The sequence below is a fragment of the Artibeus jamaicensis genome, unplaced genomic scaffold, assembly GCF_021234435.1.
Source record: "Artibeus jamaicensis isolate MK-2021 breed Jamaican fruit bat unplaced genomic scaffold, CSHL_Jam_final contig_447, whole genome shotgun sequence".
NCBI classification, from domain to species: Eukaryota; Metazoa; Chordata; class Mammalia; order Chiroptera; family Phyllostomidae; genus Artibeus; species Artibeus jamaicensis.
In genome coordinates, this window is record NW_026521834.1 from 3,631,730 (window position 1) to 3,654,518 (window position 22,789).

Below are 22,789 nucleotides of genomic sequence, written 5' to 3' on the forward strand. Positions count from 1 at the left end.
AAAGTACCATTCCTTCTGAAAACAATTAGGCCCAGCAGGGTGTCCCTCCTGGGCTTCCTTGTTAAGCTTCCCGGGCCAGATGATCTGAAGCTCTCTGACAGTTTCCTCTCTGAGCTCTGAATGCTTGGGTTTTTTCGGCATTTTGTCTTGATACGTGTTTTCCTGTAGTCTTCATTCTCTTGAGTTAATTATGTCTCCCAGAATGCTTTTTGATTCTCTCTGGAGAAAATAGTGTCTTTGAACAAATTTGTGCTCGCTTGCCTTGAATATTGCATCCATAGAGCTTCCTGCATCTGTGTTTTTTCTACCACGCTCCAACCAACTGAGGCACCTGGCCAGAGCTATCACCCCCCCTTTTAAAAGTAACTCCCTTTTCTGGGTTAATATTAGATGAGCTTACTTAATTGCTCTGTTTCAGGCCTATAAGAGTAGAAGGGAAAAGGACTTTTCTATTTACTTTCCTACCATAGCTGTTTCTATCAGGTTGGATTTCAACCTTTGGAATTGTGTTTATTTAAATACACTGGAATAAAATAATGGAGAAATGTTAATATGTGCACAAAAAGGTAAATATTGATATGCCTACTCTCTATGAGGGACAGATGTGTCCTCTGAAGTTATTCAAACTCCTTTCTTAAGAAGCATCTATAAAAAGAGCCTTTATTTTTGCTGTTTGAAGCCTCCATATTTTGCTGAGTTGTTATTCATTATTGGCATCTGCCACAGAACGGGGAAGTGAACAGATAATCTCTGGAGACAGGCAAAAAATTTTGGCACAGGTGGGAAAATAGTACTAAACAGTTGCTTTTCAAATGAGGGTAGGTTTGCCCTGACTGGTGTGGCTCAGTTGGTTGGGTGTCATCCCACAAAGCAGGGGGGTTGCCAGTCTGATTCCAGGTCGGGGGCACATCCCTGGGTTTCAGGCCCAGTCTCCCCACCCTCCCACCCCCAGCTGGGGCCGAGCAGGAGGCAACCAATCAATGCTTCTCTCCCTCTCTTTTCCCTTCCCTTCCCCTCTCTAAAAAAATATAATAATACGAGGTCTGTCCAGAAGGTATCCAGCCATGTAATAGGAAAAGTAGAGACACTTATTGAAGAAGATACAAGAAACAGTGCACATAGAACAATGACACCTCAGTCCCCTTCAAAGTAGGCATCTTGGGACCTCATATTTTCCTGAATCTCATTGATGGTCTGAAATCTCTTCTCTTTCAAAGGTGATTTTACTTTTGGGAAAAACCAGAAGTTGCAGGGCACTGTAGGATAGCTGAGCTGCCTGGATGATTTGATGCTTCACCAGAAAAACTCTGCACAAGACATGTGATACATGCAGGTGAACTGCCATGATGAAGCTGCCAGTCACCAGTCGCCCATAGGTGCAGCCCTCTGAATAATCCCAATAGTTACCATAGAGAAATGTTGAAGCTTAATGCAAAATTTGATGCAGACTTGGTGCTTTACTTGTTCAAACATTTTTAATGTAATGGCCACACAGTACACATCTCACTCAATGGCTTCTACTTCCCCCACTGACTAGTACAGTGAAGTCATCATTGTTCACGCATGCGCATTCCAGTCCACTCTCCTTGGCTGCCAGTTTACATCTTGTTGATTGCTGTGCCAACCATTCTATTAACCATGGCTGGACTTTTTCTGGACAGACCTTGTAAGTAAAATCTTTTTTTTAAATGAGAGTAGCCTTTGTGTTCTACTAAATTGTTCTTTTTTAAGTCAAAAGTTAATGCCTCATTTTTTCTTCAGTCTGAAGTGGGGACCGAGATGTCTAGATTTCATTTCCTTTCTCCTCTGCATCCTTTTAATATTTAGAAGAATTTCTTTAATACCTTCCCCATAGATGTCTTTTATTCATTAATTGTCTCTCTTATTTTCCTTAACCAGCCCTATTTTGGCCCTATGATCTCTTTAAAATCACTTTTCTTCATTCTTCTCTCAAATTGTTATAACCCCATTAATTTGGATTTAGAGAAAATTTAGCTTTCTTAATTTCTGACCTTATAGTTAGAGCAATGGTATGTTACTGCCATCTAATGGAAAGAGAGCAAACTGCAGTGGGGAAATGAGCTGCACATCTAGGGTGTTTTCTAAAGGATTTCTGATCCAGTCCATAGCGTGAAAAATGATAACACAGCAGTTGCCCTCTTGGAATCTGTCTTTTCCTGCGGAAAAGGATGATTTATAGCCTAATACCACTCTCATCCCAAGGCCTCTGAACTGTGGCCGAATCACGTTGTTTAGAATCTCAAATTGTATGTGAGTGAATGTGCTAGCAACAAGCAACTGAGACAAAAATCTTAGTTTGTCAAGTTCTTAACCATTTAGTTATTTGTCCGTGGGCTTTAAAATTTTAAATACCGATGAATACATAATTTTAACTTTTGAAAATATTTGAAGATTGTATGTAATACAGGTACCTATCTGTAGAGCTTTAGTAATTTATATTATATCGGAAAGTTTTTTTTTAAATTCTGGATGTATTGCAGTAGCCAGTATAGGCTGCATACCTTCCTAAAGATGGTTTACTCTGAAGCGTACCTTTAAATAAACATTACTTCAAGAAAACCTCGTCTTGCTAGATTGGCTTAGTTTTGAGAATCACTCCCCTTCATAAAAACAAACACCTTTCTGTGGTAACAGCTACAGCAAAGAGGATCAAAATTTCATTTGTAATCACTGTTAATGAAATGTGTCAGCAAACCATGATTGAACATAACCAGACCTGATCTTAATTTTTTTATCCTTACCCATGAACAGGCTTATTGATATTAGAGGGGGGGAAGGTGTGACCAGGTGTAGGCTGAGAGGCCCCAAGGCCCCGCACAAGCCTAGCTTGGGGGCTGGGAAAAGCAGCAGCAGCAGCAGCAGCAGCAGCAGGGATTAAGAGTTATTTTGTATATTAATAACAGCAGGCTAGCTTCACAGCCTGCACAGAGCCAGGGAGACATGCATGACTTTGACCCATGATGTAGCTGGGAGGCAGCTCCCCGCCACCCCCGAACCCACAGGTTTACAGCGGTTACAGTGCCTGCACAGGAGCTTGGAGGTGGTTCGCTCCACGCCTCGGGGCCACACCTGCCTGAACTAACTATGGCAGCCAAGAAAGGCAGAGAATAGGGGAGTGTGTGTAGCTGATTGTGGAAGGAGTTGGAAACAGGGTTATCGAGGAAGATCCACACCAGGATTAAAACCCAGGCATGGCAGCCATGCTGGGGTTTAACAGTTTTGGGAAGAGGAGAGGGGGGTCTCTTGACCACGTGGCTCAGGAAGCAGGAAAGCAAGATGCAGCGGCCATGCAGAGCTCTGTCTTAGCGGTTTGAAAGAAGGCAGAAGGACTCCCACCCGCCCACCACAAGGATGAGGTTTGGATGAAGAACAGGAGCCTAGCCAAGCTACAGACTTCTACTTTCTTTTCCTGAGATACGGTGCCCCTGACTGGCCTGACTGGGCAAAGAGGGGAAGGTAAGACTATGCATATGCGTTGGTGGGTGTTTTAAAGGGACTTTGGGATTTTAACGGTGACATTCCACCATTACTCTAAACCTGTATAAGTTTTGATAAATAGTTCCTTTCCTTTTCACCAAACTCTGGCATTGAGAGCCATAGTTCCTAACAGCAGCAGGCAAAGAGCCATAGTAAAACAGATGCCAGGGGAGTGGGGTTGTTTCTGTAACAAAGGGAGGAACAGAGGAAGAGAGAGAAATATCCATATAACAAAGAAACATCAATCAGTTGCCTCCCATTTGCACCCTAACTCGGGATCAAACCCACAACCTGGGTGTGCGCCTTGATCGGGGGTCAAACCTGCAGCCTTGTGGGGTGTGGGACAGCGCTCCAACCCACTGAGGCACATCGGCCAGGGCCTGGCCTTATATTTTTTCTCAGTTCGTCTTTAGAGCCCTTCTATTATGTTTTAATTCCCACATAAAACAGAAACACACTGAAGTTGTACTCTGTCTCCTTGACCACCTTCTTCCGGAGCAGACTTGCGTTTGCCACCATCCCTGATGGGGTGTCATAGTTGTGGCTTTGTTTTCATTTTTATTGTGGTTTGCTCTTCACACAGATGTCCTCATCCTGTCCATGGGATTTGCTACTTTAGTCTATTGTTAAAAATCTATATATTTTTAAACCTGCAGCAGATGATTTTGATACTCACTTATGGCTGAGAATCACCACTGGAAGCTACTATTTAGAAATTTGCAAATAAATTCATTTGAGAATAAGGCTATAGTGTTTAATCTTTTGGTATCAAATTTTAAATTTCCATTGAACATTTATATAAATTGCCACCAGGTGGCAAGTGCTTATTGTGTTTCCCCATCTCTGTTAACAGAAAAGGAAGTTTGCATTGAGAAATGTTCGCCTCACCACCACTCCCCAAGCAAAGCCATTGAGTAATGGTTTTCAGAATTCAGGTTGATCACACCATCTTAAGAACCCAAGGTTCTGAGTGTTGCGTGTTGGATTCAGACCCTGTGAGCGGCCAGGACATAAGCAGTGAGAATGCACTCTTACTAGGTGCGTTGCTGAACAAAAGTTTTCATACTGCACTGTCTTAATTCTTCTCAGCTCAGCGAGCCAGGTGGTGGCCTCGCTTTTCACATAGGGACCTGGTGCTAGGAGTCATCCAAGAGCTGGTGCTGGGTGAGTCACACGGCGAATTGTAGAACCCAGGTTGAAACCTGGTCAAATTCTAGAGTAGCTCTTAATTACTATACTTGTATTTTTCCTTTGAAAGAGTGTACTTGGCCTGTAAAATTCTTCCATTTGAAGAATATAATGAGTAAAACTTAGGCAAGGAGTAATAAACTAACCACCTTGTTTTGGTTAGCAGGTGAAAAATAAAGTTTAAAAAAACATTTACAATAGCCAAGAAGTACAAGCAACCCAAAAGTCCATGGATGGATCCTGGATAAACAACATGTGATGCATGCAGGCAGTAGAGTATTATTCAGCCTTAAAAAGGAATGAAATTCTGATGCATGCTACAACGTGGATGAATTTTGCCAAGTGAAATAACCCAGTTACAAAAAGACAAATGCCATGCAATTCCACTTGTACGAGGCACCAAGAGGACTCATATTCATAGAAACAGAAGGTAGAATGGTGGGTGCCAGGACCTGGGAGGAGGGGAAAGTAGGGAATTGTTTAGCGGAGTTTCAGCTTTACGAAATGAAATGATCTCAAGGTTATTTATGCAACAGTATAAATATACTTAACGCAATTAAATGCTATACTTAAAAATGGATAGGATGGCAAATTCAGTTTCACCACAATTAAAAACTAAACGATGCCAGTTTACTATCTTACAGTGAGAATGTATCTAGCAGACTGGACATCCAGGTTGCCAGCTGCAACCAAGGTGCTGTCTCCCCATAGATGTGCCTGTGGACTGGAGGCAGGGGGCAGGAATTGGGTTTAGGGATCCAAGTCCACTGCCAGGACACCAATGTGCGGGGTCAGGCAGGGCATGTCCTTGAGTCACAGTATCCTTTTCCATGCTTGGGAGAGGCTCCTCCTATGAATCTGGGCAGTTTGAAGTCCTGGGAGGCAATGTGAGCTCTGGTGATCAGTATGTGGTTGTACATGAGGAGGTTCACTCTGAGACACGCAGATCATCATTTGCAAAGTCTACACTTAGCACCAGAATCACTTTCCCTACCTTGTGAATCATAGAGTATGAGTCACTGTATCATCTTGATTCAAGCTAAAAATGCTTCCTATGTGACATTTTTTTCAATGATTCAGATTGCCTTCTAACTTATGTGCATAGACAAATAGGAGTACTAGTTTGAATTAATTGATGTGAAGATATATTACTTATTGTGCATATAAAAGCCAATTCATTCATCAAGGTATCAAGCAGTGTGTTGATGATGTGAGAACCGTAGTTTACATTAAAGGATAATTAAGAAAGGTATAGTAATATTCATTTTGAATTATTTTAAATGGTACATTTGCAAGCAAAACATCTCCCTAAAGTCATTGATCTTTTTAAACTGGAGAATGTCAAAGCTGTTTAAAGATTAATATAATGAATCATTCTGTACCCTGCTTCAACAATTACTGTCTCATAGACAATTTTGTTTTATCTATGATCCACACCTACTTCTTGCACTTTTTAATAAACAGTTTTTACAGGCAATACAACATGGTTGAACTACTCCAAAATAGAATTATAATTGTATAATAAAAGATGTCTTACTGCAGGTCAAGATGGTGCCATAGGTAAATACAGCTTGCCTCCTCACACAACCACATCAAAATTACAACTAAAATATAGAACAACCATCAATCAGAGCTGTCAAAATTGAGTTGAATGAAAGTCTGACAACTATGGAATTGAAGAAGTTACATCCATCCAGACTGGTAGGAGGGGCAGAGACACAGAATGGGCTGGTCCTACATCCACATGTGGTGGATAAAAATTCGGGAGGGATATTTCAAGAGCAAGGAGTCCCAGCCCCATACCAGCTCCCAAGCCCAGGGTTCCAGTGCCAGGGAGATAAGCCCCCATAACTTCTGGCTGCAAAAAACAGCAAGGTTTGAGTTGGTGGAAGAAACTTCTGGAGTCCCAGGCAATTCCTCTTAAAGAACTCACACATGGACTTTACTCAGACTCACTCCCCCTGAGCTCCAGCACCAGGATAGCAGCTGAAAGGCACCGTAGCATACAGAGAGGAGTTGAAGTTACTGGCATCAAAGCAGGAGCTGGAGAACAGCTTTTCCCCAGACATAAAGGCAGGCAGAGGCCACTGTCCCTTTTCTAAGCCCTCCTCCCACAGAACAACAGAGCCACAGAGCCAGCAGGTATATACCATATCTGAGACTCCATCAACCTGGATAACACTGTTTGCCCCACCCTGGAGATTCCCTGAGACTTGCAGGCCCACCCAAACTTCTAACTCTGACTTGTCCATATGAATGGCTGGTCTTGGCTCATGCTTCACAATTGCCTAACTCCTATCAAACAAGTAACATCCAGCCTCAGTTAGCCCCCAGCTCTTGCTAAGTGGCCCCAGGCCTGGCACTAGCAGCAGCCAGCCTAGATTCACTGCTTGGCTTCACCTGGGAATCTCCAAGCCCAGAACAAGTACCAGCCATCTCAGATTGCTTTATACCTCATTCAGGGTATACCTCATTCAGGTAGCCCAGGACAGAACACAGGTGAAGGCTGATCTTGGTCTGTACCAGCTGGGGAAACCCCAGAGCCTGTGCACCCAGTAGACAGCTACAGATCACACTGCAGCACCACCACCCTGCTCCTCCACGGAGGGCAGAGGTTTGAGATCAGTGGTCACAGCCTGTCTTTGTAGCTGACTGGCCTGGGTAAATCCTTCCCATTGACTTGCCAACAGCAATCAAGTCTCAACTACAAGACAAGGGAGTACTCAGCCCACAGGAAGGGCATACCTCAAATATCCTTCTTGAATAATAGGATAGGCTGTGCCACCTGACCCTACAGGACACCTACTACATTAGACCACGCTATCAAAGCAGAGAGTCATAGCATCTCTACCTAATATATAGAAACAAACACAGGGAGGCTGCCAAAATGAGGAAATGCAGAAACACAGCTAAAATGAAAGAACAGAACAAAACTCCAGAAAAAGAGTTAAACAAAATGGAGATAAGCAATCTATCAGATGCAGAGTTCAAAACACTGTCTATAAGGATGCTCGAGGAATTTAGTGAGGACCTCATGGCATTAAAAAAGACCCAGTGAGAAACAAAGGATACACTAATTGAAAATTTTAAAAAAGTTTCAGGGGAATAACAATAGAGTGAATGAAGCTGAGAATCAAATCAATGATTTGGAACATAAGGAAACAAAAAACAACCAATCAGAAAAATGAGAAGAAAAAAGAATCCAAAAAAATGAGTATAGTCAGTGCTGGGACAACTTCAAGCATTCCAACATTTGCATTACAGACATGACAAAAGGAAAAGAAAAAGAGCAAGAAATTGAAAATCTATTTGAAAAAATAAGGAAAGAAAACTTCCCTAATTTGTTGAAAAATATACAGGCAAGTCCAGGAAGCACAGAGAGTCTAAAAGAAGAGGGATATGAAGAGGGCTACTCTTTACAATGCACTTGAACACATCATATTAAAATGCCAAAGGTCAAAGGTAAAGAGAGAATCTTAAAAGCAGCAAGATAAAAACAGTTAGTTACCTACCAGGGAATTCCCATAAGACTGTCAGCTAATTTCTCAAAAGAAACTTTGCAGGCAAAAAGAGATTGATAACAAATATTCGAAGTCATGAAAAGCAGGGACCTATAGTCAAGATTTCTCTACCCAGCAAAGTTATCATTTAGAATCGAAGGACAAATGAAGTGCTTCCCAGACCAGAAAAAAACTAAAGGAGCCCTGGCTGGTGTGGTTCAGTGTATTGAGTCCCAGCCTGTGAACAAAAGTGTTGCCAGTTTGATTCCCAATCAGCGCACATGCCTGGGTTTTGGGCCAGGTCCCTAGTAGGGGGTGCATAAGAGGCAACCACACACTGATGTTTCTCTTCCTTTCTTCCTCTCTCCCTTGAGGAGAAACCCTGAAGGTAAGAATGGGCTGGAAAGAAGTATTCCAAGTCATGAAAGGCAAGGACCTACATCCAAGATTGCTCTATCCAGCAAAGCTTTCATTTAGAATGGAAGGGCAGATAAAGTGCTTTCCAGGTAAGGTCAAGTTAAAGGACTTCATCATCACCAAGCCCTTATTATATGAAATGTTGAAGGGACTTATCTAAGAAAAAGAAGATAAAAAATATGAACAGTGAAAGGACAACAAACTCACAGTTATTAACAACTGAACCTAAAAAGAAAACAAAAACAAACTAAGCAAACAACTAGAACGGGAACAGAATCAGAGAAATGGAGATCATGTGGAGGGTTATCAGTGGGGGGAATGGGAGGAGAGATGGGGAAAAGGTACAGAGGATAAGGAGCATAAATGGTAGGTAGGAAATAGACAGGGGGAGGTTAAAATTAGTACAGGAAATGTAGAAGCCAAAGAACTTATATGTATGACCATGGACATGAACTAAAGGGGGGAAATGCAGGTGAGAGAGGGTGTGCAGGGTAGAGGGGAATAAAAGGGGGGAATGGGACAACTGTAATAGCATAATCAATAAAATATATTTTTTAAAGTAAAGGAAAAGAAAATGAAGCTCAAAACTATGAACAATATAATGGCAATAAATACACATCTATCAACAATTGACTCTAAAAACATCCCTGGCTGGTGTGGCTAAGTGGATTGAGTGCCAGTCTGTGAAACAAAAGGTCTTTGGTTCGATTCCCAGAGCATATGCTTGGGTTATGGGCCAGGTCCCCAGTTGGGGGCATGCATGAGGCAGCCAATCATGTATCTCTAGCTCATCAATGTTTTTCTCCCTCTCTTTCTCCCTCCCGTCCCCTCTCTCTAAGTATAAATAAATAAAACCTTAAAAACAAACTAAGCAAACAAGAAAAACAGACCGAATCATGGATACAAAGATGGTCTCAATGATGGCCAGTTTGGAGGCGGTGTGGGGGAAGGGGTGAAGAGGCGAGGGGATTAAGTATGAGTAGATAGTTACAGAATAGCCATGGGGATGTTCTGGACAGTGTAGGAAAGGGAGTAGCAGGGGTGTCCAATCTGTGGCCTGCGGGCCACATGCAGCTCAGGATGGCCATAAATCTACATGAAACATTGAGATATTTTTTGTGATCGCATGTTGCAATGTATTTAATATGTGGCCCAAGACAACTCTTCCTCTTCCATTGTAGCCCCAAAACGTCAAAAGGTTGGACACCCCTGGAGCCAAAGAACTTATACCCAGGACACAAACAATGGTGGGGGGTTGCCTAAGGGAGTAGGGCATAGGTTGGAGGGAGGCAAAGGGGGAAAAATTGGGACAACTGTAATAGCATAATCAGTAAAATATAATTTAAGAAGATATCTTCAATTGTAAAAACATACATGTGCATGCAAAAATATAGATATGCCTAAAAGGCAAAAAGGAGCAAATCTGGTCTGCAGTGACTTCCTAATGCCCTTAGAACATTGCAACGTTGTTAGCGTGGTCTATATCCAAGGCAGACTTCCCTCCCCCATCCCCACTCCTCCCTGCAGCCCTTGGCCAGCCTCTCCCTGTGCAACACCCTCCGCCTGGACTCTCCTCCTCCATCTTTGCTCTCCCCATTTCTACCCCTTCCTTCCCTGACTCCCCAAACCATATCAGTCATTTGCTCCCAGAGACAGCATGTGCTAGTAACTGTGTGGCCCACTGAATGGACTGCCAGCCTCTTGAGGAAGCTATCAGATCATCTTGTACCCTCAAAGGCAGCACTGTGGTTCAGTCAACACTCCCTGAATGACTCCCACCACCCAGAGGGAACCAGTACTCACAACGTGGCGACTGCTCATCTTTCCAGAGGTAGTGGATGGGATAAGGTCTCCGAGCCATAAAGAAAGCACAATTTGAGGATTTCAAGGAGGCTCATTGAAATGCATACCAAGAAAGCAACAGAGGAAAACCACATCATTCACGAAGTGTTCATATGGGCTGATATGGATGGAAGGGAAGTGGCCTGATTGGGTTTCTGATCTTGGACCATTACATACAAGGAATTGGTTGTGTCCCTACCTTCTGTGACCCATCTTTTTTGTGGCTGCCTGTAATGTGAGCAGCTGCCTGTGATATGAGCTGCCTCAGGGCCACCCATGGGAGCCCCAGGACATATGCGTGTGGGGCCCAGACTCCAGCGCCTTCCCACACTAACAGGAGTCCATGCCCAGCTCCCTTCCAGAGAAAGTGGGCCAGGCCAGGCCCCCACCCACGCAGGGCAAGGGCACCTGGTCTGGGAAAGGGGTTGGCAAGAGGCCACCAGTGGCTGAGGGGCCACAGGGCAGGGTAAAGAATGCCAGGCTTGGAGTCAGGCAGACCCAGGTTCGAAGTCCAGTTCAGCCTCTTTATTAGCTTGGGTTTCTTAGGCCACTATTTTTCCAATGTGAACCTCAGTGGCATCCTCTATAAACAGGTGAAAACACCTCACAGCATCATTAGGATGAGAAAGAGTATCCTGCTTGTGAAACACCTGGTGGATGATCTGCATTTATTAAAAATAAATGCGGCCTTTATTTTTAGCTACTTTTCATAGACTGTCTCTACCAAAAAAGGTTTTGTGGACTTCTACGTAACCATCAGGGCCAGTGGCGTAGCTCCCTGCTGCCCACAGATTTTGTCTTCCAGTTAATACCCACGGTAACATGCCGCTGCACAGCAGCTGCACAGCAGGATAACTTGAGGGACTTACACTCCAGGACAGACACCACCCATTACTGAGATTCAGAGGGACCTGTCCACAGGCGCGGTCCACCGAGGTATGCCAAGTCCTGAATGCGAGGCCCTCATAGCGCTCACCTCGTCATGGAAACCGTCAGGATCCACAGTCACCCCCAGGGGCCGTCGCCATCCTCCTCAGAACCGTCTGGGAGCTTATTCAGCGTTCTGGAGTCCACGTCAGACGGAGCTGGAGTCCCTGCAGCGGACACCAGTGCGTCCGCGAGTGGGGGAAGACACCTCCCCCTCCAGCGCGTCTGGCCCGTGTGTCCCCCTGAGACGGCTCATCACTTAAAACCGTGACTGTGCAGCTCAGACATTTGTGTGTTAACCATGAGTTGACTGTGCAGCACACACATTTGAAGACCCGGACGGGTGGGCAAAGTGGGCAAAGGGATCAGGAGGTACAGGTTTCTGAATATAAAATGAATAATTCATGGGGATATAATGGACAGCATAATAACCATAATTGATAATACTGTATCACACATTTGAAAGTAGCTAGGAGGGTAGATCTTGAAGGTTCTCATCACAAGAAAAAACTTTTCTACGTTCAGTGTACGGAGGCGGATGTTACCCAGGCTTTACTGTGGTGGCCGTCTTGTTGCAGTTTCTACAAAGATTGAGTCATTATGTCAGGCGCCCGACGCTGACATATCATTATGTCATTTCTACCTCAGTGAAACCAAAATGAAACAGAGACCAAAATAAAATACAACTGTCCTCCCAATAAATCCCATTTCTTAAAAAATCATAGTGAAATATGAAAATGCAGCTTCCCATTACTCGGTATGCTTTCCTGTGGACATTGGGCCATTTTATTAAGCACTTAGAAGTTATCTTTGATGAAACGCCCTTGATGAAAAATTACAGTGTTTTATAATTTTCCAAAACCCTTAATTTTACTCATGTTTTGGGTTGTCACCTAAAACTAAGGGTATGGCCCTGGCCAGGTGGCTCAGTGGTTGAAGCATTGTCCCGTACACCAAAAGGTTGTGGGTTCAATTCTTGGTCAGGTACACACCTAGTTTGCAGGTTCGATCCCTGCTCAGGGTGTGCACAGGAGGCAACTAATCAATGTTTCTCTCTTACATCTCTCTCTCTCCCTCCCCCCTTCCTTCCTCTCTCCGAAATCAATAAACATATCTTTGGGTGAGGATTAAAAAAAAATGTTGGTATGAAATAGGACCAGGCTGAGGAATTGTTGCTGTTACTTCGTTTTGCTTTGTTTTTTAGGTGACATACATCAGCAGAAGACAGGAACTTTCATAAAGAAACCAGGATTGGCTAGTATTTGAAGGATGAAGGGCTGGCTGTCATTGCCCATGACTGTTCAAGCGACAGGCCACACAGCCAGCCCACCTAGCACCGCTCTGCCTGAGGCTGCCCTGCGCCTGGCCCCTACACACAGCAGTCTGTCTCCCAACAGCACTTGTGCTACTTCAGAGAGGCAGTTTCTGGCTGCCGGTCTGCACTTCCCACAGGTACGGAGAAAGGGCTGGGGTCCTGTGCCTCAGTGAATAAGGAAAATGCTTTCCTCGGTGGCTGTTCCATTGACTGAGCGCTCCTTCCCATCCTCTACAGGAATCACCATCTGCTCTCCCCAATGCTCCTGGAAAGAGCATCGCAACCGTGTCATCCCAATAGCAATGCCGTGGAGAGGAGGGAGGCGCCCTCTTCTACTTCCTGCTCCTCATCCCCACTCCTGCAACTTTCTCCTCGAGCCACACGTCCTGGGGGGCATGTCTCCTGCCCCTTTTCTGCAAGACAGGAACCAACCTCAGAAAAGATCCTCAAGGAGATAGGTCCTGCAGGTTTGGTAATGTGGCTTTCCTCTCCCTGGGGTAGGGTGGGGGCAGCACACAGGGGGGCCTCACCCTTCAACTTTCAGTCTGAGTCATACGGTTGCACTTCCCTCCTCTTGAGCCCTGAGCTGTTTACAAAGCCCCTTCTATCCACAAAGCAGCCCCACAGGGCTGTCCTCTGTCTCGGGGATGTAGGATGGCTGTGCTCCAAGTTTTTCCCACCTGAGACCCTTTTTAACAGGGGACTGATTTAAGCTATTTGATGATCAAGGAGAGTGCAGGGTTGCCTTTGTGATAGTGTTAACACCCCTGTCCAACGAACAGGCTTCTGGTGAATAATGGCCCTTCTGTTTCCTCCCCCACAAGTCCCTAGGCTGGTGGTGATGGTAAACGTGGCAGAAGCATCCACGCCTCTTCCAGAAACCCCAGGACTCATTTTGGGAAACACTTTCACAATTAGTGTCTTTTGAGAAAGAAACTTCTACTTACTTCTTAAAACTAATCTGATTTTTTTAAGTTTATTTATTTATTTTTAGAGAGAGGGGAAGGGAGGAAGAGAAACATCAGTGTGTGGTTACCTCTTGAGTGTCCCCTATTGGGGACCTGGCCCACAACCCAGGCATGTGCCCTGACTCTGAATCAAACCGGCGACCTTTCAGTTTAACAGGCCTGCACTCGATCCAGTGAGCCACACCAGCCAGGGCTAAACTAATTTGATTTTTTCCAGAGGTAATTTCATCCTGCATTAAGGGGAGGCCTACCCCAAAATAGTCCTTCCTAATCCTTCCTTTAAATGACCCAGGAGCCCCAAACATAATTACACCTCAAGCATATTTTTAGAAATTCTTTATTTCAAACATTTACAATTTTCACTTTAAATGTAAAATAGCTGATAAAAAGAAAAAAAAACATTGAAAAGCATATCATACTGACCCTTTGCCCCATATACAGACATCAGCCTCTGGTATTTGCTTTTAGATAATTAGGTAAAAAAATAAAAACAAGCTTGAAACTATTATTTCTCTCCAAAATACAAAGTTGAGGTATTTATTTAACAGACATGTGGTCTCCACCCAAACATGGTCTCTCCCTCAGTGAGCAGCCTGGCCGCATGCGGCTCCACCCCGGTCCTTCCAGAGCAGGTCTCCGCTTGTCGTGTGCCCATAAACCAACCATGTCTCTTCATGTATCATTAAGGCTGCAAAATAACATAGAATGCCAACCATAATTGAAAAAAATTAAAATTAGCAAATGCAAAATCATTAAGGTTGCCATAGAGATGTACTGGTGCTGGTACCAGACCACACAGAGGAGCCGATGTCGGAAGGACCCAACTCAGGGGATGATCAGCAGTGTCCGGTGCAGCACCCGGGCCAGCTGGCCTTCCAGCCGAGCCCCAGGGCCCACGTGGGAAAGCTGGCTTCCGTGCTCCTGCTCCGAAGGCCCCACCATTGCCCCTGCGTCTCCAAATTAAGATAAATTTCCCACCAGCTCCGCCGGGAGCTGGATGCCAGACTCCTCCCCAGCTGACTAGGCCTTAGAGGAGGCAACAGAGCCCCGCACCGAAGCAGGAAGGGCCAGACTCTCCTGGAGGGAACCCTGGAACCGCGGTCACTCCCAGCCTGCTGCCCTGGGCTCTGCTCCCCACCAGGGCCCCGCCGCCCCAGACCTGCCCGGCAGCAGAGCCACACCTCCCCTTCTCCCCAGGAGAGCAGGGGAACGAGAATGAAGTGAGCCCGGAGCCTGGCAGAAAACCACAGGGCCTAGGGCTCCATCAAAACAAAGGGCTCTCCGAGTTCCTCATGGCTCTGTAGATGCAGCCAATGCTACCCCCTCGGCATCGGAAAAAAACGTTCTATTAATGCTACAAGAATTAAGGACCACTTTAGTTTAGACTTTGAACCAGCATGTTTTTAACTTTTCCAACCCAGCAGGATACACTGTCCCGTTTAATATAAATTATCACCATCCCAACATTTCCCATCTAGCCATGTGGCAGATCTCTATAGGTATTAGGTGAGTAACATCATCGTTGAGGATAAAAGGCACATGAGCTGCAGAACACAGGTAAGAATGACCTGCGGGTTGAAACACCAGGTGACTGACCATCGATTGGAGGGCAGAGAAAGCTTAGATGTACGTATACCTGTGTGCACTGAGAAAAGCCCACAACCCAGAGAAGAGAAATACTTATCCTTCATTTACACTAGCTTATAAAAATGTAAAGGGGAAAAAACCCTCTTCAATACAGAAAAAAAAAGTGGTTTCGTTACAATAATAATGAAAGCAAAAACAGTTTGGAGATCAAAGCTGCCTACCTCTCAGTAATTATGAGTTATCTGATTTCACATCTTCCACTAGCACCTCTCCGCCTGGCTTTGGTAACAGCACTTGTGGGTAAAACTTTATAAAGAGTTCAAGAACCGTGGGCACAGAATCACCCTTTCTCATGCAGATTTTCATTTTGTTAATATTTCCCTTTAACAGCATTTTTGCTGTTCTCAAAGAAACTTTGTAGAAAAAAACCCCACCTGCCAGGCATCTGCCAGCTTAAGAGAGCTGCCTGAAGCAGGAACAGGCCCGAAACGACAGACAAAGCCGGCAACGAAAATCACTGCCCGCCCAAGATAGTAACAGTCTGAACCTCAGAAACAGTAAATAAAGCAGTCATTTTCATCCTTTGCCACCTGTCTGGTACCGATGGTTGTTTTTCTAAAAGGGTAGACTACTAGAAGAGTCTGTGGTCTGGTAAATTTTTGGTCCGTGGTTACACAACTGATTTGAATCATAGCTTCATTCTGGGGCACCCGTGATACATGAAGGCACTTGTCTGGGTAACCACTCTCATCCATGAATTTTCAGAGCCCGGACAGAAAAGTGAGCTCAAGTGGTTAGTCTCAGCGACACAGGAGACATTTAGCTGGAGCTTCCATACTAACTGAACTGAATCACATTCAAGGAACTAAATTAAAGAAGGATGGCACTGAGGGTTTTTCAATGAACCGCCCTCCCACTGATAATGAGGGCTGTCGGGGGTGGGGATTTTCAACTGACCCTGCTTGGCAGCCATGGGCAGCAGGCTTCCCGGCATGGCCACCAGGAGATGGACACCATGCCCTTCACAATGGCAGGGAGGAGTAGTAACAGCTGCTTTCTCCCAAATTAGAGAAGAAGCAGGCAATTTTCTTCACTTTTTAAGACAAAAAAACACAATTTAAAATGGAACCAAGAGTCTATTCTCTAAGAAAGGAATAGCGCTTTTTCTCCTCCCCCTTTTCACTTAACTTGGTTGCATGCCGGAGTCCCTGGGCTTCTCCCCAGGTCATTTATACACCTACCCTCAGCTAGGATGGGGCCCTCCATCCTCTCAAGAAGAATAGTCAGCAGTTTTTTAAAAACAAATTAAAATACATTCCTGTGGGGTTCTTCTGTCTTTTCAGATAAATATGTTCTTCCCTGTCACTCGGGCTCAGGTGAAAACAAAATAAACAGGCAGGAATCGAACATTTTGATCTCACCAGTGGCAGGAGCGCCCCCCACTCCCCACCAGTTCTCCCTTTGGGGAAGCAAGGGACAGGGCCATAGAGAACTCTGGTTTTCAGAGGTTGCGTCCCCTTCAGCCTCTGTCCCTGAGTCCCTGCTTCCTCTCTGCTTCTCTCCTCTCCTCCTGAAGTCCTGGGATCCAGAGAGGGAAACTGAGTCAGTGCAGTTGCTTCTGGATTCAGCAGGTGCCTAGGGCTAAGATTCACATTTAGAGAAATGCTAATGAGGAACTAATTACAATTCCCCTTCAAACCATCTGGTCCTGAGCTTCGCCTCCCCTCTCAGCTGTTTTTCCAGAGTGGGGAGGAAAGGCAGTTGACAGCTTCCGTGGCCCGGGCGGTGGAGGAAGAGCCGTCCTCAGGCTGAAACTGAAACGAGAAGGCACTTCGGTTTCAAGAGTCTGAGCTGGAAGATGGAACCGTGCAGTGGGCCGGGAAAGAGGCGACTGGAGGTCTTTGGATGGAGATCTCTCCTATGTCCTCAGGGCGCAGTTTGCAGAGCTGTGTCACATGTGCAGGTGGCCAGCAGTTTGTCCACACGAAGCCGGGGTCTGAGGCCTCTGTAGCCGCCCTGCTCTGCCCACCTCAATGTCCAGGGGACTCTTGACACCCTCTCTGCATAGGCCCCAAGGTCATTCTAACCCCTTTAAGCAGGCCTTTAGAGAAGGGTGGTTCAAAAATGCAACCACCTCTTCCTTCTGAACAGGTGTAGCAAACCTATTTTCATCCAGTGTCGAAGCTTTGGCGAGGCCCTTCTGTTACAGTGAAGCCAGAGGCCCCACACACCAGAGCTGAGCTGGAATGACAGTGACAAGCCAGCATGTGCTTTGTCATCAACACAGCTCAGCAGGTGTGACAGCCCAGCCTGCCAGACGCCACCCAGCCAGCTACTGAGGGAAGAAGTAATCTCTGTTGCTGATGTCGTAAGGGCTCTGTGGGCCCCTGGCATCTGGTCGGCTGTGCCTCGAGGTGTTGTCCGACCCAAGGCTGCTGGGAGACACTGGTGGGGAGATGAGGGGAACAAGCACTGGTGTGGGCTTGGGCCTCTCAGGGACCAGCTGTCCCAAAGAGTAAGGTGGGTGCATGCTCGTCTTGCCTTCTCTCAGAGCCTGGAGCTTCCACGTCTTCTTGAACCTTCACACAGACACACGAAGATAAACCACACAGATGTTTAGCTCCCCCTGTGCTGCACCCGAGGAAAAAACACCAACAGCTGGCCACCTGGTGGCCTGGCAGTCCCAGGTTCCAGCTCAAAAGAGTGATGACTATTTATTCCGTCACCTGCTCTTTCATCACCATGCACTACACAGTACTCCGAGGAGCTGGCCAGGAGTGTTCCTTACAGCAGCGGGAACCTAATTTGTCCCGTTCCAGAGGTTGCCCACAGGCACACATCAGCCCCAAATTCATTTACTTAAAAGAGACAAAGAGTGTATTCTTTAGTGGGGAAGGGAAATGGGCCTCTCCGTGAAATTAGGGCTGGCAGGAGGAACATAATTTGCAGCCACGATTTCCCAGCAGGAAAGGGGCCGTACTGCTCCCTGAGCAAGGCCAGCTCCTCTTGCTCCCAGCAGCCCCTCCTGTGCAGGACTCCCTCCCCCCGGGGCCACTCCCACCATGCTAGGGCTTCTCAAGGCCCAGCCCCGGGCACCACTCGGGTTCAAGTGACTCATCTGACAGGAAAGTCAACGTTAAACAGGAAGGAGATAGACATCTCTCTGATCACAGCTTCTCTCACCCTGCTCCCTTCTGGGCCCAAAGCTGTGAAAAGTCACCTGACTGCCCAGAGAAAGACAAGATGGTGATAGCGATCTTTAAAGGTACAGCCAGGTCTCCTTCCTCAGGGGCCCTTTGACTGGGTGACTGGCGACTCCTCTCCTCCCTCCTGCCTCGGGCTTTGTCACTGACTAAACTTACCAGCCCCCCACAGCGAGAGCAAGGTGGTCTCCCTCAAGCCCACCAGTGTGGGCTACTCCAAGAAGGGCTGGGAGGCAGGAGGGGAACCAAAGATGAAAACAAGGCCTGGGGATTTCTTTTTACATTGACAGGCTATTCCTGTGTTTGTTTTGATAAGTAATTGATAGTTGGCACCAAATCTGCCAGTGGCTTTTAGCCTGTTATCTCAACAGAACAAACGACTATAGAATGTTCCCGAGGGCTTCACTAGGCAGGCACTAGACAGGAGGGGAGCGCAGCAGGGTCCCACGGGAGCTGTGCCGGGTCCTTGGATGGAATTCTCTGCCCCCCTGAGGAGGAGGACAGAGTCATTACATGCTGGATTCCAAAATATTCGAGCTCTCTGGCCCAGGAATTCCACTTCTGGAAATATGCCGTGAGGAAATAACCTAGCTGTGGAAAAAGTTTTATGCACAAAGATGTTCAATACAATGCTTTATATAAAAGCAAGACAACCCCCCAAATGCCCAGTCATAGGGGGCTGGTGAAGTGAACTTGGGCACATCGCCTGATGGAGGGGTCTGCAGCTACAGAAAGTGAGGTGCAAAAAGACAGCGTGAAAAAAAAAGAGAAAAAAAAGAAAAGACTGTGTGATGTGAAATGTGCTTATGTTGTAATTAATGCTGAATTTAAAAGGCAGGAGTCAGAGTTTTAGGTTCAGGAAAATTCATCATAGCTACATAAAAGCAAACGAGAAACTCTGCAGAGGAACAGACTCCGGAAACTCATTACCTACGAAGCGCTCTTGCTCTGGGTGCCGCGGCAGGGCCACGCTCGCCCATGAAAACTCACGGAGCTGTGCACTCCCGAGGTGCACGCTCCTCTGCATGTCTGTTAGACTTCCTCCACATATTTACGTTTTAAAAATTAACAGTGCCTCTCTTTGCATAATCTATGATTTTTTTCCTTGTCAATACTTGGCAAATGGCCAGTATTCAGCAAATATAAAATATCACAATTTTTAAATCTCTATTGATGTTATTTAACCAACATGGAAAGCAGTCTCCGCCCTCAGTTTTTTTTCAAAGCAACTGGATAAGTAACTGAGAAAAATGAGCTCTTCTACTCTTGAAATATTTTGAGGAGCCGATGAGACATTTCTGAGCTCAAAGGGCCTTTCGGACCAGCCAGCCTGAGCATGTCCATACAGGCACAGCCCTGCGCCGACCGGGGTCTGGGAAGGGCTTGGGGGCTCGAGACGGCCCGGGGCAGGTAGAAGGAAAGACAGACAAGCTGTCACCTCGGCCTCCACCTTTTATCTAGTTTACATAGTTGGACTTCAGAATGACTGTTTAAAGAAAAAGGTTCTATAGCTGAAAGTTTGAAAAATAAAAACATTCATAATAACTCTCATTCTTTTTATAAAATAAGACAGAGAAACCAAGACCTAAGGAGAGGGAAGGGACCCCACCCCCAGGGCCATCTGAGAGTCCCTGCCCCCCGATGAAGGCAGGAGAGTCTGCCAGTTTTGAACTGTTGGAATGAGACTGTATTCAGTACAAAATTCTCTAAATCGAAGGTACATACATGTAGGAAGTCCTCACCTAGGTGACAGTCCATTCTGCACAGAAGTACAGAAAAAGAATTCTCTGCCCTGGGAAGCCCACTTTTTTTCACTAATATCGCCGATATTAGTGAAAAATAGTTTGGAAAATACCATACTTTGCTTGAAATACCAAACAAATGCATTAAGAAGAAAAATGTAGTACCAGGGACTGTCAGGATGTACCTCCACCTGCCGCTCGGTCTGCCGGTCGCAGTGTGGCCGTCCCAGCGGTCACTGCAGTGGGGCCATTTTGGCAATCCTAGACTCCCAGGGGGTCTCTGGGTTTATACCTTTCTCTTGACATGAAGGACTTGGGGAGTAAAGGGAATTTTCGTCACTTGAAATAACTGGCCTCTTCTCAAATAAATTTGCTTTATATGGGAGAAGATGGAAACCCACCAGGCTAGGAAATAAATTACAGATATGTTCCTAGCACAGGGCATGGAGCCTCTAGAGACCCTGGTTGTGTAGCAACCAGCCAGTGCTCAAGCACTATCAGCACATGAGCAAACTAGGTCCGTGATGAGCTCTGTGACCAGCTGCAACACAACGCTTCTCTGTTAGTGATTAACAGCCTCACAGCATGGCATTGCTTGTAAATGGTGCCACTGGCCAACGGTGGGCTGATAGGACCACCTGGATCTACCTATTAGCCGACAACAGGCAAGAGTGGTTATCTGGGACTCTCAGGACGTGGGTTCTAGCCCTGGCTTTGCTAATAACAAACTGTGTGTCCTTAGGCAAGTTATCTTGCCTCTTGGGGCTATTTCCTCATTTATAAAATTAAAGAATCCAACTAAATGACTCTGATGCCTTATCCACAGAGCACGAGCTTTGTGTTTGGACCTTGACCTCACCATTAGTAGCTGACACCACTCCACCTCTTTCAGCTTTAGTCTCTTCATCTGTCAAGTGGAAATCATATTTACTCTACGTGGTCTGTGGTGGGCTCCGAGAAAGGCCTACTGAAGCCCTAATGATGTAGAAATAGAAGTAGGACACAGAAGCAAGTGCCTGAGGCAAGAGCAAGGACCCCCTAAGAAGGCAGTAGAGGACCCCTGAATGCTGGCCCAAAGGTGTGATGGGCGGCGAGTTCCAGCTTCTCCAGGGAGCTAACTCTGCTCACGAGGAACTGTATCTTCTGCACACCCTTTGGTCAGTTTGAGCACCACTTTGTGGGAAAATCAAAATGAAAACAACCCTGGACACATTGAGTCATCATTGGCTAATCTTCCAGCCCAGAACACCTTGTGGGCAGACTATTTCAGGGTCACTGTGAGGACCCAGTGAGCCCACCTGCAGAAATCTCTCTACCATGGTCTTACCCTTCCTCCCCAAACACCCACAAACACCACCTCCCACAATTACCAGCGAGAGTCTCTTGAAAGTTACACATGAGGCAAGAGAAAGGAAGGACAGAAGTTTTTCTTTCATTGCATTATCATTGTCAAGGTCAGGGCACAGCCTGACTTCTTGTAGGGCTTTAGTACATGCAAAAGGGCAAGTTCTGCAGTAAAACTGGGGACAGTGGAAGTTTTCTGTACTGACCATTCATTGGGAGCACCATTAGCTGGTTTTTCTGCAAGCTTGCAAGTCAATGGCAAAACCAATGGCCAATGGAGAGCTGGAGTGGGATGAAATGGGCACAGTGCTACAGCAGCCAGGGCCCCAGCTTGGCCTGCATGTTTCCTAACCATGGCAAGAGGAGACAGGGAATGTTCCCAAGGAGATCTGACCAAGCACCTGAGATTTACCTGTGTGTGTATTGGTGCCTCTCACATGGTACCTTAATCACCTTAGTGGGCAGCTCATTGAGGAGAGGAAAGGCCACATTTATCTTACAGTCCCAGAGCCTAAGGCTCTTCTTCAGTGTCTAACACTCTCCCTCTGGTTTTCACAGCCAGGTTTTCCTGGTGCTCCTCCCCCTGAGCCCCTCTCTCAGCCCCTCCTCCTCTACACAGCTGTCCAAGGTTGCAACCCTGGAATTCCACCAGGTGCCCTCACCGGCCCTGTCCCCATCCTCTGCCATCTGCACACAGCACTGATCAGAACTGTCCACCAAACCTGTCCACTTGGGGTTTTCACAGGCACCTCAAACTCAGTGGCCCCAAACGAGAATCATCGTTTTTTACTCAGTGGTTCTTCCTCCAGTGTTTCCAATTTTGGCGAGTGACCCCACCATCTGCCCAACTGCTGCAGCCAGAAACTTCAGGGTCAGACTTGGCTCCTCCCCCTCCTTCCTTCTCTTCATCTAATGTCATCAAATCTTGTTAATCCTACCTCTGAAACATATGTCGAATCGTCCGTGGCTCTCTAACCCATCACCCCAGCACAGGCAAAGCTGGCTGGATAAGAAATACGAGAACACCCTGGGCCATGCCCAGGACCCATCTCACCTGAGGACGATGCCAATGCAAAGGAGCGTCCCAAAGGCCAGGCTTCCTCCAGCCACCAGGAATGTGTACAGAGGGACTGGAGAATCTCGCACTAGAGAAAAAAAAAAGAGAGAGAGAGGAAGAGGAGCAGAAAGAAGAGAAGAAAATAAACCATTCAGCTGGTGCTATCAAGTCTCAAAGGAGCCCTGGCTGGTGTGGCTCAGT

General features: G+C 46.2%; 1 protein-coding gene across 2 annotated transcripts in view; it reads right to left on the reverse strand.

Moving 5' to 3' along the window:
* Positions 1-13,976: 13,976 nt before the first annotated feature.
* The window catches only part of IL6R (interleukin 6 receptor), a 48,542-nt gene continuing 39,729 nt past the window's right edge, over positions 13,977-22,789 (reverse strand). The window contains exons 9-10 of one of the 2 annotated variants that reach the window (XM_053666204.1): positions 22,586-22,676; positions 13,977-14,343 (exon numbers count right to left, since the gene is read on the reverse strand). In XM_053666204.1, the coding sequence (XP_053522179.1) occupies positions 14,328-14,343; positions 22,586-22,676 (107 nt within the window). In that variant the 3' untranslated portion in view covers positions 13,977-14,327. Of the gene's footprint in view, positions 17,822-22,585; positions 22,677-22,789 lie in introns of both variants that reach the window. The other variant, XM_037162496.2, reaches the window with a different exon arrangement.